At 46.1% G+C, this 23,814-nt stretch overlaps 1 protein-coding gene across 4 annotated transcripts in view; it reads left to right on the top strand.

Annotated features, from left to right (window-relative positions):
* Window positions 1-12,590: 12,590 nt before the first annotated feature.
* The window catches only part of FBXO38 (F-box protein 38), a 40,415-nt gene continuing 29,191 nt past the window's right edge, over window positions 12,591-23,814 (top strand). For 2 of the 4 annotated variants that reach the window (XM_066614321.1, XM_066614318.1), the window contains exons 1-7: window positions 12,591-12,659; window positions 14,892-15,030; window positions 16,302-16,479; window positions 16,908-17,041; window positions 18,569-18,732; window positions 21,105-21,270; window positions 21,569-21,706. In XM_066614321.1, coding sequence (XP_066470418.1) covers window positions 16,352-16,479; window positions 16,908-17,041; window positions 18,569-18,732; window positions 21,105-21,270; window positions 21,569-21,706 — 730 coding nt within the window. In that variant the 5' untranslated portion in view covers window positions 12,591-12,659; window positions 14,892-15,030; window positions 16,302-16,351. Of the gene's footprint in view, window positions 12,660-14,023; window positions 14,141-14,891; window positions 15,031-16,301; window positions 16,480-16,907; window positions 17,042-18,568; window positions 18,733-21,104; window positions 21,271-21,568; window positions 21,707-23,814 lie in introns of all 4 variants that reach the window. The other 2 variants (XM_066614320.1, XM_066614319.1) reach the window with 2 other exon arrangements.

Here is a 23,814-nt window from a genome sequence, read left to right on the forward strand (position 1 = left end):
GCTTATGCAGGCAAGAAGACTTTGTCACCCCTCTCCATGAAATAACACAGGCCAACACACATTTTGCTTCCTTAAACATTACACCAATTCCTGGGTATATTTGGGGTGCTGATTCCAAAAATGGCATCCATTTTGCCCTATCACATCTAGTTTTGGAGACACGGCATAGCCTCATTAGTGAATGGTTCAAACATCTTCCTCATGAGGAAGCCTACACCATGGCTTCCTCATGAGGAAGCTGCTTGAACCATTCACTAATGAGGCTATACTATATCTCTAAAACCAGACGTGATAGGGCAAAACGGATGCCATTTTTGGAATCGGCACCCCAAATTCATATCAAACCACCATAAAGTTTGGGAAAAACTTTTCTGACCCTCAATTTTGTAGGCCTGTGTAATTGTACCTCCAAAAGCTAGTTCTCTGTGCTACTGTGTAGCACTTACCACGTTCCAACCCCACACTTCACAAAAAGAGGAACTGTTCGATTAGGAGAGTAGGGAGACTGAAGAAAAAGGAAAGTTCTCAGTCACAAACCAAATGTGCAAAAATTCATTTTCCACAAAATAAGTGCACATTAAAGCAATACTCATAGCTTTCCTTATCCTGTGGGTTCTTTGGCTACTTGGAATATACAAGTATCTTGTTACTACTCATCACCCATGTGTTTGGATTTTTCCACTTGGGTTTCAAGCAAAGGGTTGCAAATTCCATGACAGTTGAAACCCCGATGTGACACATGGGTTTAGTTCCCCATGGAATAAGTGCATGTGTGGTTGGTGCCTCAGTTTAGTTGCTCTCCTGAGCAAGCAGTTCCCGCTTCCCTTTACGCTTCATTTAAAGTGGTGAATTTCTTATATTTAGAAGGGGAGAGCAATTGTCCCACTCACTGTAGCAGTTTCTCTTCTTGTGGTCTGTTTGCTGGTGTTTCTTCTGCATCTTTTAGCATGTGACCCCCTTTTGGGGCAATTAACCATTTATTCATTTATTTTTGCTATGGAAACCATTTTGTGATCCTATATGCAAATGATGATTCAGCATATCTACTGCTTTTCAACAGTTCTCAAAGCTGTTTACAAAGCATAGTTATTACTGCATACGTTAATAACATGATATATTTTGTAGTAACACACCACTGAATCCACTGTAACTCCTTGTGCAGCAATGAATCGCCTCCAAACCACTGTATCTTGAAGCAGAGTGTCTGCATTTGAGGCCTCCGCAGGACAAGTCATGGGATAAGCCCCCACTGCCACCATGGGTCAATATTGCTGGCACAATTCTGAGTTGACTCATGAAGGTGGTTCAGGCCCAGGAAGAGGGTTAGGATTAGGCAGGCATTACTTGCCCTCATCTTGGATCTGATCTGTCCTCCATTGTGCCCCATCCTGTTCTGCCATCCTGTTCCAATCCCTCCCTGCTTTCTTCCTGTGCCCATGTGGCCTTACCTTCACCAGCAAGCTTCCTCATACTGTCTTTGCACAGACCTGGCCACTCGCTCCAATGCATTTGCAACAAAGGCATGCTATGCTGGTAGAATGTGCATTACTCCAGCATCACATGCCCATAGGATTGGGCTGACATACATATTTCAAAAATGATGTACCATATTGTTGAGAAAATACTAAGCTTCCCCCCCCCCCAAATTCCATTGTTAACAATTCTATGTTTTGGAAAAGCGGCATTTCTTTAGCCTTACGTCAACTCTAATTTCAACAAAGGAGATTCAATGTAAGAATCTCCTTTGTTAGAGATCCTTGTGGTAAACTGTGTCTTGATTCAGGTAAAGAGTGATTCCTTCTATAGATATGCCATGTTATAAGTATGGCCACAATTAAAATTATTGGACAGAACAGAGCACTGACTGCTTCTTGAGAAAACAAAAGCCTGCCTTCATTAACCATGAAGATAAGGAGCATCTTTGTGATTTTTCTCTTGCAAACTGTTGCTTCTTTTTAGGTAAGTCACCTCTCCACTTTAGTACTATTTCAAATCTCCATAAATAGGGACCACTTTATACTTTTATCTGTTCTCTGTACAAGTAAAAGAAAATCATGGTATAAAGAAATAGATGTATATGGCCAAAGGTTAAAAGTAGTGCAAATTTTTGTCTTTGCAAGTGTACAGCACACAGAGCAGGCAGAGTGGATACACAACTGTCTTTCATGAATCCACAACTAGGAAACTAAGGAGTGGTGGTGGGGAATCTCTGTACTAACATTCAGACATGCATGGAAAAGTTAACGTAAAACTTGTTCCAAGAGACTATTCACATGATTATTTAAAAACACTGTATTAGCTAATGTTGGAAAGCCATTACATATGCATTACATGTGTGTCTGTACAAACAGCACAGAGGAAGGAAGAAGGAAGGTTGAGGCCCGGGGGAGAAAGCAAGGTGGCTGGAAGCAAATGACAAGAGGGGATGACACACTCAGGCGTGAAGGACTACCAACACTATCCTGGAGTAGCTTGCTGCAGCCAGTACTAAGGAGTGCAGTCCTTAGCTGGGAGTCCCTGTGAGCGTGAGGAAGAGCTTAGGCCTCTTCTGCCCAGTTTAGTGGACGGCCCACACTGGGCCAGACTGTTCCTGCCTGGAGGAGGAGATCAAGGCAGGAGATTGGGAGCAGGATCATAGGCCCAACAGTGGTGGACCTCACCAGCCCCACGTCCCAGGGCAGAGGTCTGTGATGGTGCCCCCCCTTGCATGTAAATCCACCCCCCACTTACCCAAAGCTTATGGAACCTCACACAACCCCAGCTGCGGGGAAGGTTCCTGAGCCTTAAACTGTGCTTCTGGAAAAACGGAAGTACAATTTCCGACCCCATAGGGAGCCTCAGAGAAGTCTCTCTCCCAGGGAGCTTACAGCCCAATCCTATCCACACTTTCCTGGGAGTAAGCCCCATTAACGCTAATGGGACATTTCTGAATAGACATGTATTGGATTGGGCTCTTACAATATTATCCCTAACCAGAAATTCAGTTTTAAAAATTTGGTTTTAATTTTTTCATTCCCACCCCATTAAAATAATAATTTTACAACAAGCTGGAATTGTTAGAAGAAGGGGGGAAGGAAGAGTTTGAAAAGAAGCAACTAGTGTGTTTATTGCTGAAGAATTTCATCAAGCAGAGACAGTTCCACAAGTGAGAACTGGTGGTGCTGGGAGTCTGTGCCCACACAAGGTCCCATACCCATCCTTTGCTCCTGAAGCAATGAGAATCTGTCATTACTGTTAATTCCTACTTCCACCCAGTAAACAACCATCCATACGAATACTTACTAGACAACTGTACAGAGCAATAACCTCAGGAGACAATCATTGTCTTCCCCCAATGCCATTTCCAGGACATCTGGAAATTCTAAAATGGCGCAAGGGGAAGAAAGAGGAAGGAGTGCTGGTAAAGTGACTTCCAAACATTGCCTAGTCATTCAGTGCATGGTCCTGTGGAAAAGTTTATCATGGGGGTGGAAACAAGCAGGCAGCAACAGCGGATCCATAACTTGTAATTATAGCTGCAGCAGTAAGAACATAAGAACAGCCCCACTGGATCAGGCCACAGGCCCATCTAGTCCAGCTTCCTGTATCTCACAGCAGCCCACCAAATGCCCCAGGGAGCACACCAGATAACAAGAGACCTCATCCTGGTGCCCTCCCTTGCATCTGGCATTCTGACATAGCCCATTTCTAAAATCAGGAGCTTGCACATACACATCATGTCTTGTAAGCCATAATGGATTTTTCTTCCAGAAACTTGTCCAATCCCCTTTTAAAGGCATCTAGGCCAGATGCCGTCACCACATCCTGTGGCAAGGAGTTCCACAGATCAACCACATGCTGAGTAAAGAAGCAAAGGAAGAACATTGCTTATCCACTTCCTGGCTGAACACCTTTGTTGATACCTTTGTTGAACCCCTGCTAATTGGGTAAGAGGCACTTTTTCAAGTGGGTGCTCCTTTTTTTAGCAGGGGGAGAGTAACTGTCCCACCTCACCCCAGCACTGTCTGTTCTAGTGGCTGTCTGCTGGTATTCATTTGCATCTTTTTAGATTGTGAGCCCTTTTGGGACAGGGAGCCATTTAGTTATTTGATTTTTCTCTGTAAACCGCTTTGTGAACTTTTAGTTGAAAAGCGGTATATAAATACTGTTAATAAATAAATAATAAATAATAATAATAATACCTAGCTAGGAAAGGTATTAGGGTACTCTGCAGTAGGCAGGTGAGAGTTCTTCTTCACTACCAGCAGCATTGTTGTGGTTGATAGCATGAAGGAGGACTCAAATCCATTTACTCTCTGCTTCCTTGCTGCCATGGAGGGTACCTGATGTGCATACATACTTTCAGAAGCAGGGGGGAAGTGGCTTTTGGCTCAGATCACCCCAAAAGCTGGAGCCACCACTGTTGCTAAGTCTCGTAGTATAGAGTTTTTATCTAAGTAAAGTAGATGGACATAAATACATCTGCATGCAATGACCAGACTTCAAAGCAGCCGTCCATTTTCTGAAGTCTTCTGTATATCAACATTTCAGGGTGAGCTAATGAAAATAAGTCCACTATTCCTTGGTGGATTAAAAGATAGCACTATTTAATTGCTAATAGTTTTTTCTTCTTCTTCTAAGAAATGCACTTTGAAATGCACTGAAATGTTTAGATATGGAATCTATTTTCCAGAACAGCTGAGCACTAAGATTGCTAAAGAGCTGGCTTTGTATAAGACTGTTATTGATTTCTGGTAATTAGCACAAGTGCATGCATTGCTCTCTAAGTGCTGAAAACTCAAGAATGCAATAAGAATACAGGATAAGAGCTCCTGAATATATCTGACAGTTGGCACTTCTTAATGCTTCCTCAAATTATTTTTCAGCTGCTGAGGCATCAGGGAAGAGGAAGGTCAGTTCACATGTTTGTTAATAAATTATTTTCCAGGTTCTTTGTCTTGGAACTAAACTGTACACATATTCTGCACATTAGAAATAAAATGTGGCAGAAAAAATGATGGTGTTAGCACTTAACCAAATAATTCTTTATACAGGTGGGGCCTCATTATCCATGGGGATCCATTCTCGGTCTGCCCCGCAGATACTGAAAACTATGGATAATGAAATCTGCAGCTTTTGCCCCTTTAAGTGCTTTGGGGCTTACTGAAGTCTGCAGAGACCGCATGCATCTGCCCACGGTCTCCGAGGACTTCAGAATGACCTTTTCAACAAAAAAAAAAACTACTTCCAATTTTCTGAGGGAAACCGGAAGTGAATTTTTATGCCATATAAGACATTCCGAATCCAGGGAAGCCTTCCAGGGGCGTCCACCCAAGGCCTCTGCAGGCTTCAGAATGGCCTTTTCGGCCAAAAAATACTACTACTGGTTTCCCTCAGGAAAGCATTTTTTCAGTTGGAAAGCCCATTCTGAAGCCCATAGAGGTTGCAGGTAGACATACACAGCCTCTGTGGGCTTCAGAAAGCCCTCCAGAGGCAACTGCAGCACAGCTGTAGTCATCTCTGGAGGGCTTAAAGGGGTGAAAACTGCAGATTATTCCTGGTTTGCAGTATCTGCAGGAGATCTGTCTGACCGATTAGGAGAGAGACCTTGGGGTGCTTGTGGACAGTTCAATGAAAATGTTGACCCAATGTGCGGCGGCAGTAAAAAAGGCTAATTCCATGCTCGGGATCATTAGAAAAGGCATTGAGAATAAGACAGCTACTATTGTAATACCGTTGTGCAAATCGATGGTAAGGCCACACCTGGAGTATTGTATCCAGTCCTGGTCACTACATCTCAAAAAGGATATAGTGGAAATGAAAAAGGTGCAAAAGGGGTAACCAAAATGATTACTGGGCTGGGGCACCTCCCTTATGAGGAAAGGCTACAGCATTTAGGGCTCTTCAGTCTAGAAAAGAAGCGCCTGAGGGGGGACATGGTTGAGACATACAAAATTATGCAGGGAATGGACAGAGTGGATAGAGAGATGTTCTTTTCCCTCTCACATAATATCAGAACCAGTGGACATCCACTAAAGGTGAGTGTTGGGAGAGTTAGGACAGACAGAAGAAAATATTTCTTTACCCAGCATATAATTAGTCTGTGGAATGTTTGGCCACAGGAAGTAATGATGGCATCTTGCCTAGATGCCTTTAAGAAGCAATTGGACAAGTTTCAGGAGGAAAAATTCATTACCAGTTACAAGTCATGGTAGGTAATGCCCTCATCAAGCCCTCCAAAGGCGACTGAAGCACAGCTCCATTCATCTCCAGAGGGCTCAGGTTGGGCCAAGTCTGGCTCAGCGTGGAACCAAGGGACTAATGTTTTTTGAATAAGATTATTATTTTAAAGAAAATAAAAACCCCTATCTTTGCTGCCAGGCTTCCTATCATTCAGATGTACATTACTAAGAAAAGTATCTTACCATATTTGTGGATATTAGTAAATCCATGCAGATTTGTCATCAAAGTATTTGATTTCTCAACATTTTCTGAAGAACTATAATTCCACTGAAGACCAAGATCATTTTCTATTTTTTTCCTCTTTCTCTAGGTTAAGCAAATTGGAAAGCAGGCACATCCAAGTCTTGATCACACAGGTCTGCTTTCTGCTGCTCTGCAGTTCAATAAAATATATTGATAGCATAATACTGAGTCTTTCTTTTACAAATTCCAAAGAATTAATAATAATAATAATAATAAAACTTTATTTTTATCCCGCCCTTCTCCCAAAAAGGTTCTCCCAATTAAGAGAACCACCACACACTATTGAGTGGTCTCTGCCTTTCACACCCCATTAAGTAATCCTCCATGACAAACAGATGGTGGTAGTGCAACATTCCCCATCTAGAGTTGTAACATATCATCTCAAGATATGGTATTTATCTCAATAATACCTAAATAATACTGGGGATGGATTCACCCACCAGCACACAAACCTTGATCGTGACCAGACAGTGCAATCAGGCCAAGCAACAGGAGCTGTGCTTGATGCATAGCCAGCCCTTGATGTCTGGCCACATAGCACATTGGCTTGGGATTCTGTGCAGTGATTCACAAATCCATAAATGATACAGAGACACAGGCAGTCTTTGTCCCATGTTTAAATCACACCTGACTGGCTGAAATGCCCCAATACTGTATTTATTGGAATTTGAAATGCTTTATAGCACAATCCTATGCATATTTACTCAGAAGTAAGTCCCATTGTGTTAATAAGGTCCACTCCCGGGAAAGTGTGCCTAGGATTGTAACCACAATCTTCTTACTGGAGCTTGGTTAGGTTTCGGGGATACCTTCTTTGGCATGTTAATGCATAACTTGGTGTGCAAACAGAATTCAAACAAGCATTGATAGACGTTTAAATGAATATAGCTAACAATTCAAATACAGGCAGAAGTCAGATAGATACCAACAAGGGTTGTTTTCACAGGACAATGGATTAGAAATGGGAAACCTCATTCCTTCCCTCAAAGTACATGACCTGAATTCACTGGCATCTTAGTAGCAAACAAACAGAGGTTAAGATGGAGTCTTGAGAGTTTGACTGAAATTCTGAAAAAGAAGTATCCATAGTTCATATTATGGTCCATTGATATCGGGGGGGGGGATCAGGAGGGGGGGCTATGGGTGCTTACCCCCCCCAAACTGTTGGGCCAGCAGGGAAGGGCACCTGCTGGGATGGGGAGCGAAGTTGGGTGCCAGGGGAACACCCACTGGGCATCAGCATGTCAGCAATGAAATAGCACCCAGCCACAGTGACCAGAGGTCCATTTTTTCCAGACATGTCCTCTTTTTTAACCTTGTGTCCTAGAAAAGAACTTAAATGTCCTCCTTTTCCCTGTGAGTGGCCCCCGCAAGGAGCACAGAGCCCCCTTGTAATTAATAAATGATATGTAAAAACTATCTAATATAGTTTTAAATTTAATAAAAAGCAATATTGTGCTTAAATAACCACATGAAATCAATATGCAAGTGTTTTTTAGTTTTTATTTTGTCCTATCTTACATTTTTCTTGGATGTCCTACAGACCGATCTACCTGCCTGGAGGAGGGCTCTGGAGGGCAGTTGGAATGGGAGCCCAGGTCTACCTACTTGGTTGACTTGGGCTCTGGAGTCCGTCCACATCTGATTGACACATAGAGAAAGGCTTTGGGCAGCCACCTGTAGACAGCTTCCAATGCAGCACTGCCCCGCCCACGTCCCAGACTCCGCCCCTTCGCGACGCCCACTGGAGCAGCACCGTTGCGCCAAACACGCGCGTGACGCAACTACCAACGGAGACGTAGAGGCAGAAAAAGGCCAGAGTAACAAAAACATCTGAACTTCTGGTTAAAAGAAACCGAACGACACTATTATAGATGCAGAGCAGCGTCGCTCTATCCTTCACCATCTTTGTGGTGAATAATCTCTAGGCGTTGGACGTTGAGGGGGGATAAATCAGATCCACTCTAGACCGGAAGTGCCTGTGCTGGTCTTTTCCCCGCTTTGGAATAGGAGGGTGAAGGTTGGGACCAGTCTAAGGGCTACACGCCTGAATGCCTGCAACGACTTCCGGTTCTCAATTGCAGGCGGTAGAAAGGCCACTCTGGCTTTTGGAGACAGCATTCAAAGTTTTTAAGGATGAGTTTTATGAGCTTGTTCTTCTGCTTGTGCTCCTGGCTTTTCATGAGGTTTATATATTATTTTTATTAATTTGTTTTAAAGGACTGCCAATATTTATTTTTCATATTGTAATTTATCTTTTCAGTTTTTTTTGTAAGCAGGTTTGCATGCCCATGTGGGAGATAAATCAGCCTATAAATAAACAAATAACATTAAACTGAGAAAAGTGGGATTTTACAAGAATTAGGTCACAATCCTATTAGGTCATGCTTTCTTGGGAGTAAGTCTCATTGAACACAATGGGACTTACTTCTGAGTCAACAGGCATAGGATTGTGCTGTTAATGTGCTCAGTAAAATAAAGCAGGCAGGATCAGAGGCCTTGAAATAAAAATCATGTTCTTTCTCTACTCCAGGGGTGGGCAAACTTTCAACTTTAGGGATCCTGAACCTTTAACAATTGTGTAGGGGAGAAAAAATAACTCCTGCTAACTGGGCAAGAGGCACTTTTTCAAGTGGGTGCTCCTCTTTTTTTTTAGCAGGGGGAGAGTAACTGGCCCTCCTCACCCCAGCAGTGTCTTTTCTAGTGGCTGTCTGCTGGTGTTCTGTGGCATCTTTTTAGATTGTGAGCCCTTTTGGGACAGGGAGCAAATTGTTTAATTTTCTCTGTAAACTGCTTTGTGAACTTTCAGCAGAAAAGTGTTATATAAATATTGTTAATAATAATTTCAGCATGTGTAGCTTCTCATCTGTGGGAGGACAAGCCGCATCTGCTGAAATTCCCTCTTCTATACAATTACTAAAGGTCCAGGATCCCTAAAGTTGAAAGTCTGCCCACCCCTGCTCAACTCTCCCCTTTTTCCCTCACTACAAGAAATGCAGTCAGCATAGAAGCAGGGATGAATGGCTGCAGCCACTACTGCATGGATTTCTACCCACTGTCTAGATTTAAAGGCACAAACTCACAGGCTTCCTTTGCTGTGCTGCTGCAGTATTTTCAAAGCATTGCATCCTCTGTCACAAACAAAAAAAACCCAGTGTAGAACAGACACTAATCTTACAGATTAAACTAACAGATTAATCTTAATGAGAAGCAGGGCATAAAATCACCATTTCTTCATTAACATTCAAATTAAGCAAATTAGGCATGTGGATGCGGGAGAACCCGTGGACATTATATATCTGGACTTTCAGAAGGCGTTTGACACGGTCCCTCACCAAAGGCTACTGAAAAAACTCCACAGTCAGGGAATTAGAGGACAGGTCCTCTCATGGATTGAAAACTGGTTGGAGGCCAGGAAGCAGAGAGTGGGTGTCAATGGGCAATTTTCACAATGGAGAGAGGTGAAAAGCGGTGTGCCCCAAGGATCTGTCTTGGGACCGGTGCTTTTCAACCTCTTCATAAATGACCTGGAGACAGGGTTGAGCAGTGAAGTGGCTAAGTTTGCAGACGACACCAAACTTTTCCGAGTGGTAAAGACCAGAAGTGATTGTGAGGAGCTCCAGAAGGATCTCTCCAGACTGGCAGAATGGGCAGCAAAATGGCAGATGCGCTTCAATGTCAGTAAGTGTAAAGTCATGCACATTGGGGCAAAAAAATCAAAACTTCACATATAGGCTGATGGGTTCTGAGCTGTCTGTGACAGATCAGGAGAGAGATCTTGGGGTGGTGGTGGACAGGTCGATGAAAGTGTCGACCCAATGTGCGGCGGTAGTGAAGAAGGCCAGTTCTATGCTTGGGATCATTAGGAAGGGTATTGAGAACAAAACGGCTAGTATTATAATGCCGTTGTACAAATCGATGGTAAGGCCACACCTGGAGTATTGTGTCCAGTTCTGGTCGACGCATCTCAAAAAAGACATAGTGGAAATGGAAAAGGTGCAAAAGAGAGCGACTAAGATGATTACGGGGCTGGGGCACCTTCCTTATGAGGAAAGGCTACGGCGTTTGGGCCTCTTCAGCATAGAAAAGAGACGCCTGAGGGGGGACATGATTGAGACATACAAAATTATGCAGGGAATGGACAGAGTGGATAGGGAGATGCTCTTTACACTCTCACATAATACCAGAACCAGGGGACATCCACTAAAATTGAGTGTTGGGCGGGTTAGGACAGACAAAAGAAAATATTTCTTTACTCAGTGTGTGGTCGGTCTGTGGAACTCCTTGCCACAGGATGTGGTGCTGGCGTCTAGCCTAGACGCCTTTAAAAGGGGATTGGACAAGTTTCTGGAGGAAAAATCCATTATGGGGTACAAGCCATGATGTGTATGCGCAACCTCCTGATTTTAGAAATGGGTTAAGTCAGAATGCCAGATGTAGGGGAGGGCACCAGGATGAGGTCTCTTGTTATCTGGTGTGCTCCCTGGGGCATTTGGTGGGCCGCTGTGAGATACAGGAAGCTGGACTAGATGGGCCTATGGCCTGATCCAGTGGGGCTGTTCTTATGTTCTTAAAGTTTAATTGAACCTTTGGGGAAACATAATCAAAGAGATGCATCCTATGAATGCAACCAGTGAGATGCAGCCCGCAGCTGCTACTGCGCCCCCTTGAAGGCACAGGGCGAGTCTCCTCTGGAAGCCCTCTTTGAGATCTCCTTAACCCATTTCTGCCCAGCCCACAGGTGTACACATTTGATCCCTGTTGCGTATATGCAACGGCGGGCAGAATTCACCTAACCTTATTGTTACACAGAGTGAGTGGCTCAGCTGCAGTCACAGGCGTGGAGTCATGCTTTGGAAAGCTTTCCCACCCACCCACAAACCCCACATGCACTCTGTGCCCTCTCGCCTCCCTGGGCACTGGCTGGCACTTCTCAGTTCCCGCAGGTGCCAGTCTCCGAAGCGCACCTGAAGGACAACGAGGAGTCTGCGTGAAGCTCCCCTGACTAAATGACCGTCTACTACTCCATCGATACGAGTCTCCCCCACCCCGGGATGGATGACCGAGTCATGCCAGTGGCTCACCCGCATCCCAGCCCAAATCCCCTCCCTGGGGGAGGCGCGAGGTGAGCCTCTCCTGCACGGGCGGGGGGGGGTGGCTGGGCTCCCCGGGACCAGGTCTCGTCCCTGCCGCCGGAGCGCCTGCAGGGTCCGCGAGCCCGGGACTTAAGGGGGCAAAAGGGGCAGCGCGGGCCCCTCCGGGCCGCCCCTTAACTCCGCCGTGGCGTCACGGGGTTCCCCTGACGTCAATGCTGAACAGCTCCAGCTGTGGCTCTCCGCAGCGCCGCTTAGCCGGGCAAAGCCTGACGTCGGCGGCGGATGCCCCCCCTGCCCCTCGGCTCAGGCAGACGCTCCTGTGCCCCTCCCCCAGACCCCTTTCCCCTTCGTGACTCTCCCCCTCCCGCCCCCAAGCAGGACTGGTCCCAGCTGTGCCTGCCGGTGCCAGCGGACAGCAGCCCCCAGGAGGCGTCCCCGCCTGCGGCAGGCCACGCGGGCTCTGCGCTCTTCGCCCCCTCGCAGCCCGTCCCCCAAGTGAGGGACACACAGCGAGAGCCAGACGTGCTCCGGAGACTGGCCGCGAGAAGGCCCGCCTGACCTGTGCCACACACGCCCCAGTCGGAGGGGGGAGATAGAAGAGTCCAGGAAAATTCTGGGCCCCCACCAGGTGCCATCAGCACCACCTCCTGTGGCAGGGAGTTCCACAGACCACTTAGGGCCAGCATGTCCCAGTCTTCACCCCCCTCTCCTGGCCCTGGGAGAAGCATCACGAGCTTCCAGAGGGCCTGTTCTTCTCCACTCTCAGCCTGCAATCCCATCCACACCTACCTGGGAGTAAGAGCCATCGACTAGAATGGGACTTGCTTCTGAGTAGACCTGCCTAGGGCCGGGCCCCGACTGCACACGCCTATGCGTGTCTACTCGGAAGGAAGTTCCATTCTGCTCAACGGGGCCTGCTCCCAGCTCTGCCGCCTCACCCGCGGAGGGCTCGGAGCAGCAGCGGGGCTTGTTCTTCAGGGCTGCCGGAAGCGCCGGGCCGGAAGCGGAAGCGCGGTGGAGCTGCGGGAGGAAGCGTCCCCTGCCGGAGCAGCAGTTCCTCCCAGCGCTCCCATAACAGGAGGCGGCCGGCGGCGGCAGGTGAGGGGCTGGTGGGTTTCGTGCCGGTTCACGGCGGGGGGCGGCCTTCGTGGCCGGCGGGGAGCGAGCGCCGCAAGCCCGCCTGGCCGCGGCGGCAGCTGTCAGCGGTGTCCGGCTGCAGGCGGAGCGGCTGTCAGTTGGAGCCCGTGTCAGAGCTCCGACCGCCCCTCAGTGCTGGGGGAGGCGGCAGCGCCTTGCCCTGCCCTTCCTCCTGGGGCTGGGGACGGGCCCACCTGCAGCCGCGCCTCGCTGGCCTTGCTCCCCCTGGAGCACCTCCTGTGCCCTTCAGTGTCTCTGCCTCGCTTAGGGAGGCTTGGCTCGTGCCCGCCTTCCCTGGGTGCCAAGGGGGAGGCTCCTCCAGGACCCAGCCAGCATCAGGAAGGGAGGCACAGCAGAGCACAGGTGTGTGCCGCTTAACGGGCGGGGGCACAGTCTCCAACCCCTGTTATGCGACTAGGTCACTAAGTGAACATTCAATCCCCTCTACTGCCTTTGTTGTGTAAACAGACACTTGCTGGCTGCACAGGCTGCTGGAGCTGGATTGCCTCTTCTTTGCATTAAGAGCCTCTCTGCTGTGTAAACAGACACTGCTGCAGGCTGTAGGGGATGCAATTGCCTCATTAAGAGCATCTTTATTGGGCCTTGACCACCGTCATATATGCAGTCCATCATTAAGCAAATGGTTGTTAAGCAGTGCACGCCTGAAGTTACATATTGCTTTTCAATGTGAAGTTCACAAAGCAGTTTACAGGCAAAGGGCCCCATCCTGTCCAACTTTCCAGCCCCTGCTTAGACACAATGCAGCCCCAAGGTAAGGGAACAAATGTCCCCTTAATTTGAGGGGGCCTCTGTGACTGTGGCATGGATATCTCGTTCCATTACAAGGGATACTAAGACTGCCCCATCATAAGACCTAAAGATTGCTCTTTCAAACCCCACTCACTAGAACAGTTGCCACTTCCAGCAAACAAAGCACCCCAGCTCATGTCCTAATAAGAAAACTACTTGGGGCCCAATCCTGTCCAACTTTCCAGCACAGGTGTAGCTGCAATGTAGCTCCAGGGTAAGGAAACAAATGTTCCCATACCTTGAGGAGTCCTCTGTGACTGCCTCTGCACCACAGGATGTAGCGCACGCCCCATTGGCACTTCTGCACCTACACTGGGAAATGGGATAGGATTTGGTCCGAAATGCTCTCTGTCTCACAAGGGCTTACAATCTAAAAAGATGCAAAAGAACACCAGCAGACAGCCACTAGAATTATGCTTATCCTTAGGATTTTTTAGATAAGGAATTCTCCTTTCCCTATCCTTTGTTTTTAGAGTCCTGTCCCATCTCTTTCATTACTTCTCTTTCTAACCCAGCTCGCCAAGCCAGAGCCTGTTGGCATCCTTCAGTCTCGGAAGACTATGGTGTCATGCTCTGAATGGTGGTTCTGGAACAGAGTGTCCTCTCCAGTGCGCGAAGCCTGGGTAAAGTAGGTATGGAGGGTAGGCTGTTACCCATGCAGCAAATCCCCCCTCTCCACGTCGCTGAAATGGTCCAATGGAAAGGCAGAGACCAATACGGTTGGTTCCAGCGGTGTCGCAGGAGTTGCCAGAACGTGACTGTGTTCAGGCAAAATCCGGAGCCAGAGCCTACTCTTGCAGGATCCTTTTCCCCCTTCTATTATAGGGTGTCAGTGTTTCATAGTAATGACATACATTGGAATTTTCTCTCACTGCTCTGTCAGTAATGCATACTAGAAACTAACAAGTTAAGTGCTTGGAGTGAAGCCCTTCCGAGGTGTATGCAAAATGTTTCCCAATCGAAGCCTGTACTGGGTGTTTAGTGTTTTCTGCTCTGCTAATATTACATTTGGTTCTGTACCTTACCAGATATTATCATTATTAGATCTTTGTTGGAGAGGCAGTGCCAGCATGTTGTTAAATATGCTAGGTGCACAGTCCTGTGCTTTAATTAAAAACAAACAAACAAAAAATAAAACCTGTTCCAAGCAGTCTAGGATCTGACGCAGGTCCTCCTAGGATCTAACTTCAGCAGATTTTGCCCTGACACCAGATATTTACATGCCAGCATAAACCTAAAATGGGGGTGAGTAGGGAGGGATGTTGGAAGGTCTGACTTACATTATGTTGGCATGCCAGGGATGCTAGTGTAAATTAGTATGGAATTGACCAATAAAATATCATACTTATCAAAGCAATTCTGTCTTGTATTTTGATGTCTCAGTCTCACGCACTTTACCTGATAAGAAAACTTCTATAGGCTCGCCTACAACTGGAAAAATCAATAGGACTCTGAGGTGTGCTGTGTTGAAGAAAGTGTGTATGAATAAATCATACGTGTTTGCTTCCTGCATGTTTGCAAGGTGAGAAATTGTGATTGTCTACTGCTTTGCAAGGTGCATTTGTAGCCTAAGCTCAAGTCCTACAAAAGGCCTTGCACAAAGCAAGGCTGGCCTTTCCTTTGCTGCTGCTACTGCATCACAGAGGTGAAACAACAAGCAGTGGAGGGAGCCCTCATCCCACAGCTCACGTGAGTGGTCAAACAGTTGCCTTCACGCTGAGAGCAGTTGTGTCGGGTCAGTGTGGGCTCCAACAAATCTCTGGAGGGCCAGAGGCTCATTGAAGACTGGGGGCTCCCTGAGGGCCACATTGAGAAGCCTCGGGGCCGCAAGTGGCCCCAGGGCCGGGGTTTGGGCACCCCTGCTGTAAAGTATGCACTATAACACTGAACTACATCCCCTCTCTTGTCTATAAGAGAGTCCTAATCTGCTTGCAGTCTCAAACCAAACCAGGGTGGTGGTTTTGATCTTTAAAATCTTCCGTGACTTGGATACAGGGTACCTGATGAACCTTCTTACTCCATATGAGTCTTCCCACTTAGTAAGATAATTTGGGGAGGCCCTGCCCTCGGTTTCTACATTGCCTGAGAAGGGGTTCATGGGAATTTGAGAGGCTTTCTATAGCCATGCTCAGGCTATGGAACTCCTCCTCCTGTGAAATCCGTATGGCTCTTTCCATCACTTCTTTTTGGAGAATTGGCAAAGCCCACCCACTCCTTTCATGCATTTGGTTTGTTTGTAGGGTTCTGTTGAATCTGCTGTATTTTATTTTAACTGCTGTGAGCTTTTGATCTCTTTAATTGTTTTAATTTTGTGCTCTCTTGATTTTGTCAGTTAAAAAAAATTGATTTTGGTTTTAATGTATTGTTAACTGCTTTGGATGCCTTTCTGAAGGTGGAAAAGTGGTATATGAAATATTTCATAAATATTAAATAAAGTGAAAGAAAGTTTTTCTGCCATGTTGTGTGTACACTCTAAGTTGGCTTTGATTTGCAGAAGTTTTTGTCATAACAAAAGTATCATATCTTTTCCAGAAGTTATCTGCTTAATCTAAATTTGATGATTTTATACAAGAAATCTAAACTGGATACTGTCTACTAATTGGCTTTGTCTAACCCAAAAGTTCTTACAATTTTGATTCTTACCTGGAGATTTTGGACATGATAGAGATGAGAATTTGTCTTCTCAGAAAAATGCTTATATTGGAGCTTGTTTTGTTTCTGTTTGTTCTTAAATTGATTTTTCTGTGTATTGAATTAAATTGTATTCCCTGAGGTTGCCATTTGCTCTTTCAGTTTCATTGTGTCTGCTTGCCACCAACCTGTACGTGGCAAGCATCACCAAAATGGGGCCTAGGCGGAAAAGTGTGAAAATGTGTTCCACAAGTCGGGAAGGCCCAATATGTACCAAAGCTGCTGAACTGAAGGACTACATGAACCAACTTTCGCATGAAGTACTTTGCCATATCTTTAGGTAGGTAAGAAGGAATATTTTTTTCCTTAGTATTATTCACATTAGTGTTCTATGCCAAACAGCATATTATCTATTTCGCTTCTTCCATTTTGCTGCCTCCATTTATATAGATGATTTTTGGAGGCTAACACCACATATTCAGTATCTTCTACTCAGCCGACAATCTGCAGCTGAAGACCTCCATGCTTCTGTTTTAGAAGCATTTTCTCTCAGCACACCCAAAGCTCACTTAGAGGGTGCTAGCCCATTCTCCATCTGATCAAAACTGTGGAAGATTGACAGCTCAGGCCTATGCATGTCGACTCAGAAGTAAGTCTCATTATAGTCAATGACACTTACTCTGAGGTAAATGTGCATAGGATTGGAGCTTGAATATAGCACCATCCAGGTTGTTTGCTAGGTTAATCCTGTTCTCTTTTCTCCAAAAGGTACCTTCCCCTGCAGGACATCATGTGCATGGAATGCCTGTCTCGCAAGTTAAAGGAAGCAGTGACCCTGTACTTGCGAGTGGTAAAGGTTGTGGATCTCTGTGCAGGCCGCTGGTGGGAATACATGCCCACAGGTGAGTGGAGCCAGTGCTGACACCAGATTGCTGAGGGCCCTGGGGCAAAGCCTGACACCCTGTTCCTCCTGTATGGTGCACTGTTGCTGCATATTGTAGGGCTGCAGTTTTCAAACTCTCAGGGAGTTTGAAACCTGCAGTAAATCCTTGCGGGGGTGGGGGGAGGCAGTGGGAGCAGGGGGGGGAAGGCAGTGGCGCAATCCCCAGGATTGTGCCTCTCAGGAGGGCTACAGGGATTGGGATGCACTCACCAGTCCCTGCAGCAGCCTGTCAGGGGTACCGGGAGCCCTGCGCAAGTGCCTGCAGGGCTCCCCAGTTCATGAGAAGTGAAAGTGGAGCGATCACACTCCACTGCATGATCGCTCCACTTTCACTACTGCTGACCTGGGGAGCCCTACAGGTGCTTGCACAGGGCTACCCACACCCCCAACAGGCTGCTGCAGGGACTGGTGAGTGCATCCCAGTCCCTGCAGCCCTCCTGAGCAGCATGATCCTGGGGATTGCATTGCTGCCTCCTCCCTGCCTCCCCCCTGCCCCCACCCCTTAAGGGGAAAGAGACCAGGGCCCTCAGGCTGGGGTGTTGCAACACCCCAGTCTGAAAACCTCTGTTGTAGGGGATCTTATAATAATGAAGAGAAAACTGAGGCACAAAATGCCCTATTCATCTCCATATTTTAGGAAAAAGCAAAGTTTGATCAGATAACCAAAGTCAGAAAGAAGTGATGAGACAAGCAGTCAGATCAAAATCGGATTGCCCTGCACTTGATCCCTAGAGTCCAATAGGCAGTGGTGGACATTGCTAAAAACTTTGTAATAATCACTTTGTGGAGCCAGGGAGGCTGGGGAAAATCATAGTAGATTTGAAAAGACAAAATGTGGAGCCTTTGTTTAAATAGGGAAGCCAGGAATGCACGAGGAACTGTGAGCTAGGTAGGCTTGCTTCACCTGCAGGAAAAATTGACCACTGGGTGTATGAGCATATGAGCAAGGCTATAATGTACTCAAAAAAGTAGCATAGACTTATGGCAAAAAGCTTGTAAACAAAAAGTAATATTCAGCTGAAGCTGAATATTTTTAGATTTTTAGTGAGGTCGAACTGTGTGAAAATTATGTGCTTAATTTCCTTAGTTGAAAAGCCTCACAGGCACGTCATTTTGGTCGGATCATGTTAAATATTCCCTTTTTGGGCATTAGTATACCATTCAAAATTTGAATGGTTCAAATTCATGGTTCAAATTGAATGGTTCAAAAATCATTCTTATCCTTGAATTGTATGTTGTCCAAGTTTTTTAAAATCTTAACAACTGTCCTCAAGGTCTAGAATTTCAAAATAAAGTTTATGCTTTCTCCCTTTTTGTCTCGGCAACTGTCAGTGCATGTTTTGATTTTCAAATAAAATGACTGCACACACTTACCCTGCTAGGCCCCAAATCTTGTTTTCTGTAGGCTGAAAACTGCACCATTATTCTTCCTTACATCTAGATGTCCTGTTTTCTTACTCAAAGATAAAATATCTAATTTTTCCAGGATTCACAGATTCCAGCTTCCTGACCTTGCTGAAGAAGATGCCAGACATTGAGCAACTATACGGACTTCACCCTAGGCATCTTGACAGGCGGAGAGTTCGGGGCTATGAAGCTTTCAGCATTCCTGGAGTTCTTGAGGCCTTGCAAGCTTGCCCAAATCTGCTAGTAAGTATCCTATGTTCAAAAGATAAATGTGCTTAATCGTTTGTGATCCCTGCTAATACTTGCAGGCAGAAAGAAAACCAAGACTCTGTAACTGGAATGTATTATACAAAGAGCAATATATGTATCTGGTAAATTCACATCATTTGTGCACTTAATTATTTAAAGAATGAAATGTGTTTGCTCCGTTAATTTTGTTGCAGATGGCAGACAGAATATTAATTGCTACAGAGTTGTGGAAACAAACTCTTAAAGTGTGCCTGTGTTCATTTCACTTTTAACAGCCTGAAGCCGTATCCAGTTTCCCTTCTGATGCTGCTTTGATGTTTAGGGGTGCTAAATCAGGTTCTTTGCATTCTGCAGTAGCACCCATATTTTGCATTGGTGGCCATATTTTTGTTTTCTGTGGCAAGATTCTAACCATTATTCTTTGAAATACTTTCCCAAGAGAGGCTTGTCTTTCGCAAGAGAGGCGGGAGGGGATCCTCCTAAATTTGGATAGAGACAACTTGCACTAGTGCTCAGTGGCACAAAAGGCAGCAAGCAAGTGCAAGAAGGGGGTGGGAAAGTCACCTTCCATGAGTTCTTGCTTGCACCCCTCTGGATACAATCTTTAGATTTTTTTTTATAAAGCATATTATCTGACTGGATGAATTGCTTTATACTTTCGTAGCAACGGATTTGTTTTTTAGATTAGTGGTTCCCAAACTGGTGGGTCATGAACCACCAGGGGGAACTGGAAAAACTATCATTCCCCTTTAAGTGGAATGTCCCAGAAATTGGCAGCAACATGATTGGGGTGATTGTGCTGCTGCTGGGGAGGCATGGTTTATTTCCACTTACCTGGGGGTCGCTAAGGCACTGGGGGGGGGGTCTGGGGAGCATGCGGCCCCCTCTGCAGCTCTTTCAGCAACTTCAAACGTCTATGAAAAAGGAAAAAAAAACACTTCTAGTTTTTGTGACAAAAACAGGAAGTGGTTTCTTTTCCCTTTTTTTACAGGAGTTTGCAGCTGTTGGGAGGGCTGCAAAGGGAGCCACAAGCTCCCCAGACCCTCCAGAGAGCCATAGCGACCTGGAGGTAAGTTGCAAAACCTCCTCCCTCCCCGACAGCAGCACAATCATCCCGATCATGTTGTGGTCCCCTTTCCCTCCCCCACAAATGCTTGCAGGGTTCCCAAAGTTCAAATAGAACTTTGGGAACCACTGTTCTAGATCCCCTACACTTAATGTTTGTTTTGGCTGGTCTTGAATGTTTGCAACAACCCTGTCAACAAGCCTATGACTTATCTTGTGACAGGTAATTTCAGTTTGTGTGTCTACTCCTAATTTGAAACTGTTATTGAGAATTATTGATAGAATCACAGAAGAGTTGGAAGTGACCTTGGAGGTTATCTAGTCCAACTCCCTGTACAGTGCAGGCAACTGCTTCAGCATCCCTTATAGGTGGCCATCCGGCCTGTGCTTAAAAACTTGCGGGTAGAGAGTCCACAATGGCTCGGGGCAGGCTAGTCCAGTGCTGGACTGCTCCCACAATTAGGAAATACTAGCCTTCATCTACTTCCTCATAGTTTCAACAAATATTCCCTATAAAGCAGTGGTCCTTACACACTTAGCTCCAGGACCCACTTTTTAGAATGAAAATCTGTCAGGGTCCACCAAAAGTGATTTCATGACCAGAAATAACATCATCAAACAGGAAAATTTCACAATCCTAGGCTGCAGTTCTACCCGCACTTACCCAGGAGTAAGTCCCATCATTGTTAAAATATACATAGTAGCTTGTTAAAAGCACAGATCTGTAACATTTCCCCAAATGCAGTCACATCGCATGGTAGCATCAAGTCTATTAAAAATAAAATATTGAAATGAATGGGGCCCACCTGAAATTGGCTCACGACCCACCTACTGGGTCCTGACCCAGAGTTTGAGAAACACTGCTGTAAAGGATCCATGCCACTGCATGGACCCTTGTGCTTGCTGTGCGGCAGGGTGGGGCATCTTCTGGTGTTTGGCAATGATGTCATCCGTTTCATCCAAGTTCCAGTGCAGCTTACTGGTTCTAGTCCTGCCCCCAGGAGCTGCAGAGAGCAAATTCTTCCCTTCAGCCCTTCGCATATTTGTATGTGTCAGCCCTTCACATAATTAAAGGCAGCTATCGTATCTCCCTTAGCATTCTTTTCATTCACATTCTTTTAACTGTTCCTCATAGGACTTGGATTCTGTCCCCCTCATTATCTTTATTGCCCTCTTTTGAATCCACTCCAGGTGATCAGTGTATTCTTGCTTTAGTAATAAGACTTGTTTTTGGTCAACAAAAACATTTTTGCTTTAGACATTTGATCTTTCTGATCACTCAATTCTGTTCTTCTCTTTAGGGTGTTGAGACTTCCCATTTGGAACTGGTAGAAGCCATTTGGACATACATGCCGCAAGTTCACATCCTAGGGAAGTTTCGTAATCGTAATGGTGCCTTCCCAATCCCTCCTGAAAACAAACTGAAAATACCAATAGGAGCTAAAATTCAAACTTTGCACTTAGTAGGTAAGAATTCTAGTGAAGTTCTTCTGTTACCACTAGATTTGAAATTTTTGAAAAGCGACAATATTACAAGAGGCATTTATTCAAATTTTTTTCCAGCACAGCATGTTGTATTTGAGGTGCAAGCTCTAAACTCTCAATAGTTCAGCACTTTTATTTGCTCCAGGGTGCTATACCGCAGAAACTGCTGAAACATTCCTGGCAGTTATACCATTTACTTGTGATGGCAATTTTGTGTTTGTTCTTGAAATGTGTGATAAATTTTTGGACTGACTTGCTGCATTATTTTCCTATTTTTTAGGAGTGAATGTCCCTGACATTCCTTGCATCCCAATGCTGCGACACTTATATCTGAAATGGGTGAGGCTTACCAAGCCACAGCCTTTTAAAGATTTCCTGTGCATCAGTTTACGCACTTTTGTCATGAGAAATTGTGCAGGTAAGAGAACAGAAAACCTATTCATCATGCACATTTGTTCAAAGGAATAAAATGCAGTACATAGGTACAAACATCTTAATGCTCAGTAGTGAATGGTGATCTGTGTTCAAAGCAAGTTTGTTTGAGTAGCAAGATAGTAATTAAGCTATATGTTTGCTCCCTTCCCAACTTAATGTCATGAGATTTGAACTGCACTTTACTGGCAGTTTTTTAGCTGCCAGTTGTGATATTGGTGTAAAGGATGTTAACATTCTGGATGATGGGCAGCCCAATCCTATGCTTCCCGGCACCTGCTGGAGCAGCAGTACCAAAGTGGCTACCGCTGTATCCAGCGGGTGCCAGGAAGCCAGGTTGGGTCTCCTGCTGTAGAAAGTCCCAGCAATGGGTCTCCTCGCATCTGTGTTGAATATTTTGCCAGTGCAGACGTGAGAGCCTCTGTGTAGGGCCTGTTTCCCCACCCAGGACTCCACCAGTCCCACCGCCCTGTCCCTGCTCCTCTCCCTTGCCCCTCAGAGGTTACACCGCTGCCCGGCGGTTTCACTTACCCCCAGCTGTGGCACCCCTTCTCTTGCCAGAACTGGGCCAGGAGCCTGACTAGTGCTAGCCCAGCACCAGCACACCCTACTCTTTAGGTGCTGTAAAACTACTTTATAGCATGTTTATGGAACCCTGCACTAGGACTCAGTGCTGGTGCTAGGTAAGTACAGGATTGGGCCCTTACTCATTTCCTTTTGTGTTACAATAAGGGGAAATTTCTCTAATAGCTTATCATTTTTGCCAATGTCATCTCCTTAGGAGTGTTTCTCAAGGTTTGTCTTCCGCCGTACCACTTCACATGGTCTATCTCAGGGGTCTGCAACCTTAATCACTCAAAGAGCCATTTGGACCCGTTTTCCAGAGGGGAAAAAACCTCAGGAGCCACAAAACCCTTTTGACATCTAAAATGAAGATAATACTGCATATGTAGTTTTTTTTACCTTTATGCTCTTATAGTTCCCATTTTTATAATGTAGCCCCCTCTTGTAGCTTTTAGTTAGTTTTGTCATACATTCTTGTCCTGCGTTTTCAGACGCCTGGTCCTCTATGGTGTTTTGCGTGATTCCAAGGCCATTCTCTGCCTGGAGAATTAGGCCCACTTTAAGCAAATTAGCTTCCCTTCTTTCCCCAAACAAATGACCCTGGTTCTGCCCTGTAGTCCTGCTGGACCCCACCTCCAGGGTAGCTCACCTGTTCAACCTGCAGAGGCCCTCTCTCCTGCCAGCAGCCTCCCACCACTACAGCAGTCCCTTGGTCCTCAGCAGGTCTAGGGCACAGCAGCCACACACCAAACTCCAGTGTCTCCAGCAGTCCATTAGTCACAAAGTCAGTCAGAGCATCCAGGGCAGAGTCCAAAGTCAATAAGCCAAGTCACAGTCCAAGATCAGATTCCAAAGTAAGTAAGTCAAAGTATCAAAGTCAATAAGCCCAGTCAGTCTAGTCTAGTCTCCTCTGCAACCTGCACTCCTTCTACAACCCACACCCCCTTCCTCAGGTGCTCCTTATATCCCTGAGGGCCCTACTGCCTTCAAGTGGCTGCAGCTGTGCAGCACACTCTGCTGGATGCCCAGGCCTTACCCTTAAAGGGGCCACTGCTGACACCACATCTACCTCCTCACCAGCTCTTCCAGGATTCCAATACATATGGTGGTTATGACATCTGCTTATCTTACATGGATACTAAAGAACTCCCCCCACCTTCCAGAGGCACCCTGCTGGAAGGAAAAAAGGACACAGACTCCAGGGGTGGGGAAGAGAAGAAGGGGGGGGCAGCCACAGGCCAGCTTCTGCCCTGCCTGCCTGCCTGCCTGCCCTCCCTCACTCAGGTTGCAACCCTCTCCACACTGTCCTGGGAGTAAGCCCCATTGGCTACAACTTCTGAGCAGACAAGTTGGTTGGAGCTCTCAGGTTGTAGTCCTCTCCACACCTTCCTGGGAGGAAGTCTCACTGATTACTTGTGAGTAGACCTGCATAGGAGGGGGCTGAGGCTGCAGCCCTCCACACCTTCCTGGGAGGAAGCCTCACTGACTACAGCAGGGCTTACTTGTGAGTAGACCAGCACAGGAGGAGGC

This window comes from Tiliqua scincoides, chromosome 2, assembly GCF_035046505.1.
Source record: "Tiliqua scincoides isolate rTilSci1 chromosome 2, rTilSci1.hap2, whole genome shotgun sequence".
Classification (NCBI taxonomy): Eukaryota; Metazoa; Chordata; class Lepidosauria; order Squamata; family Scincidae; genus Tiliqua; species Tiliqua scincoides.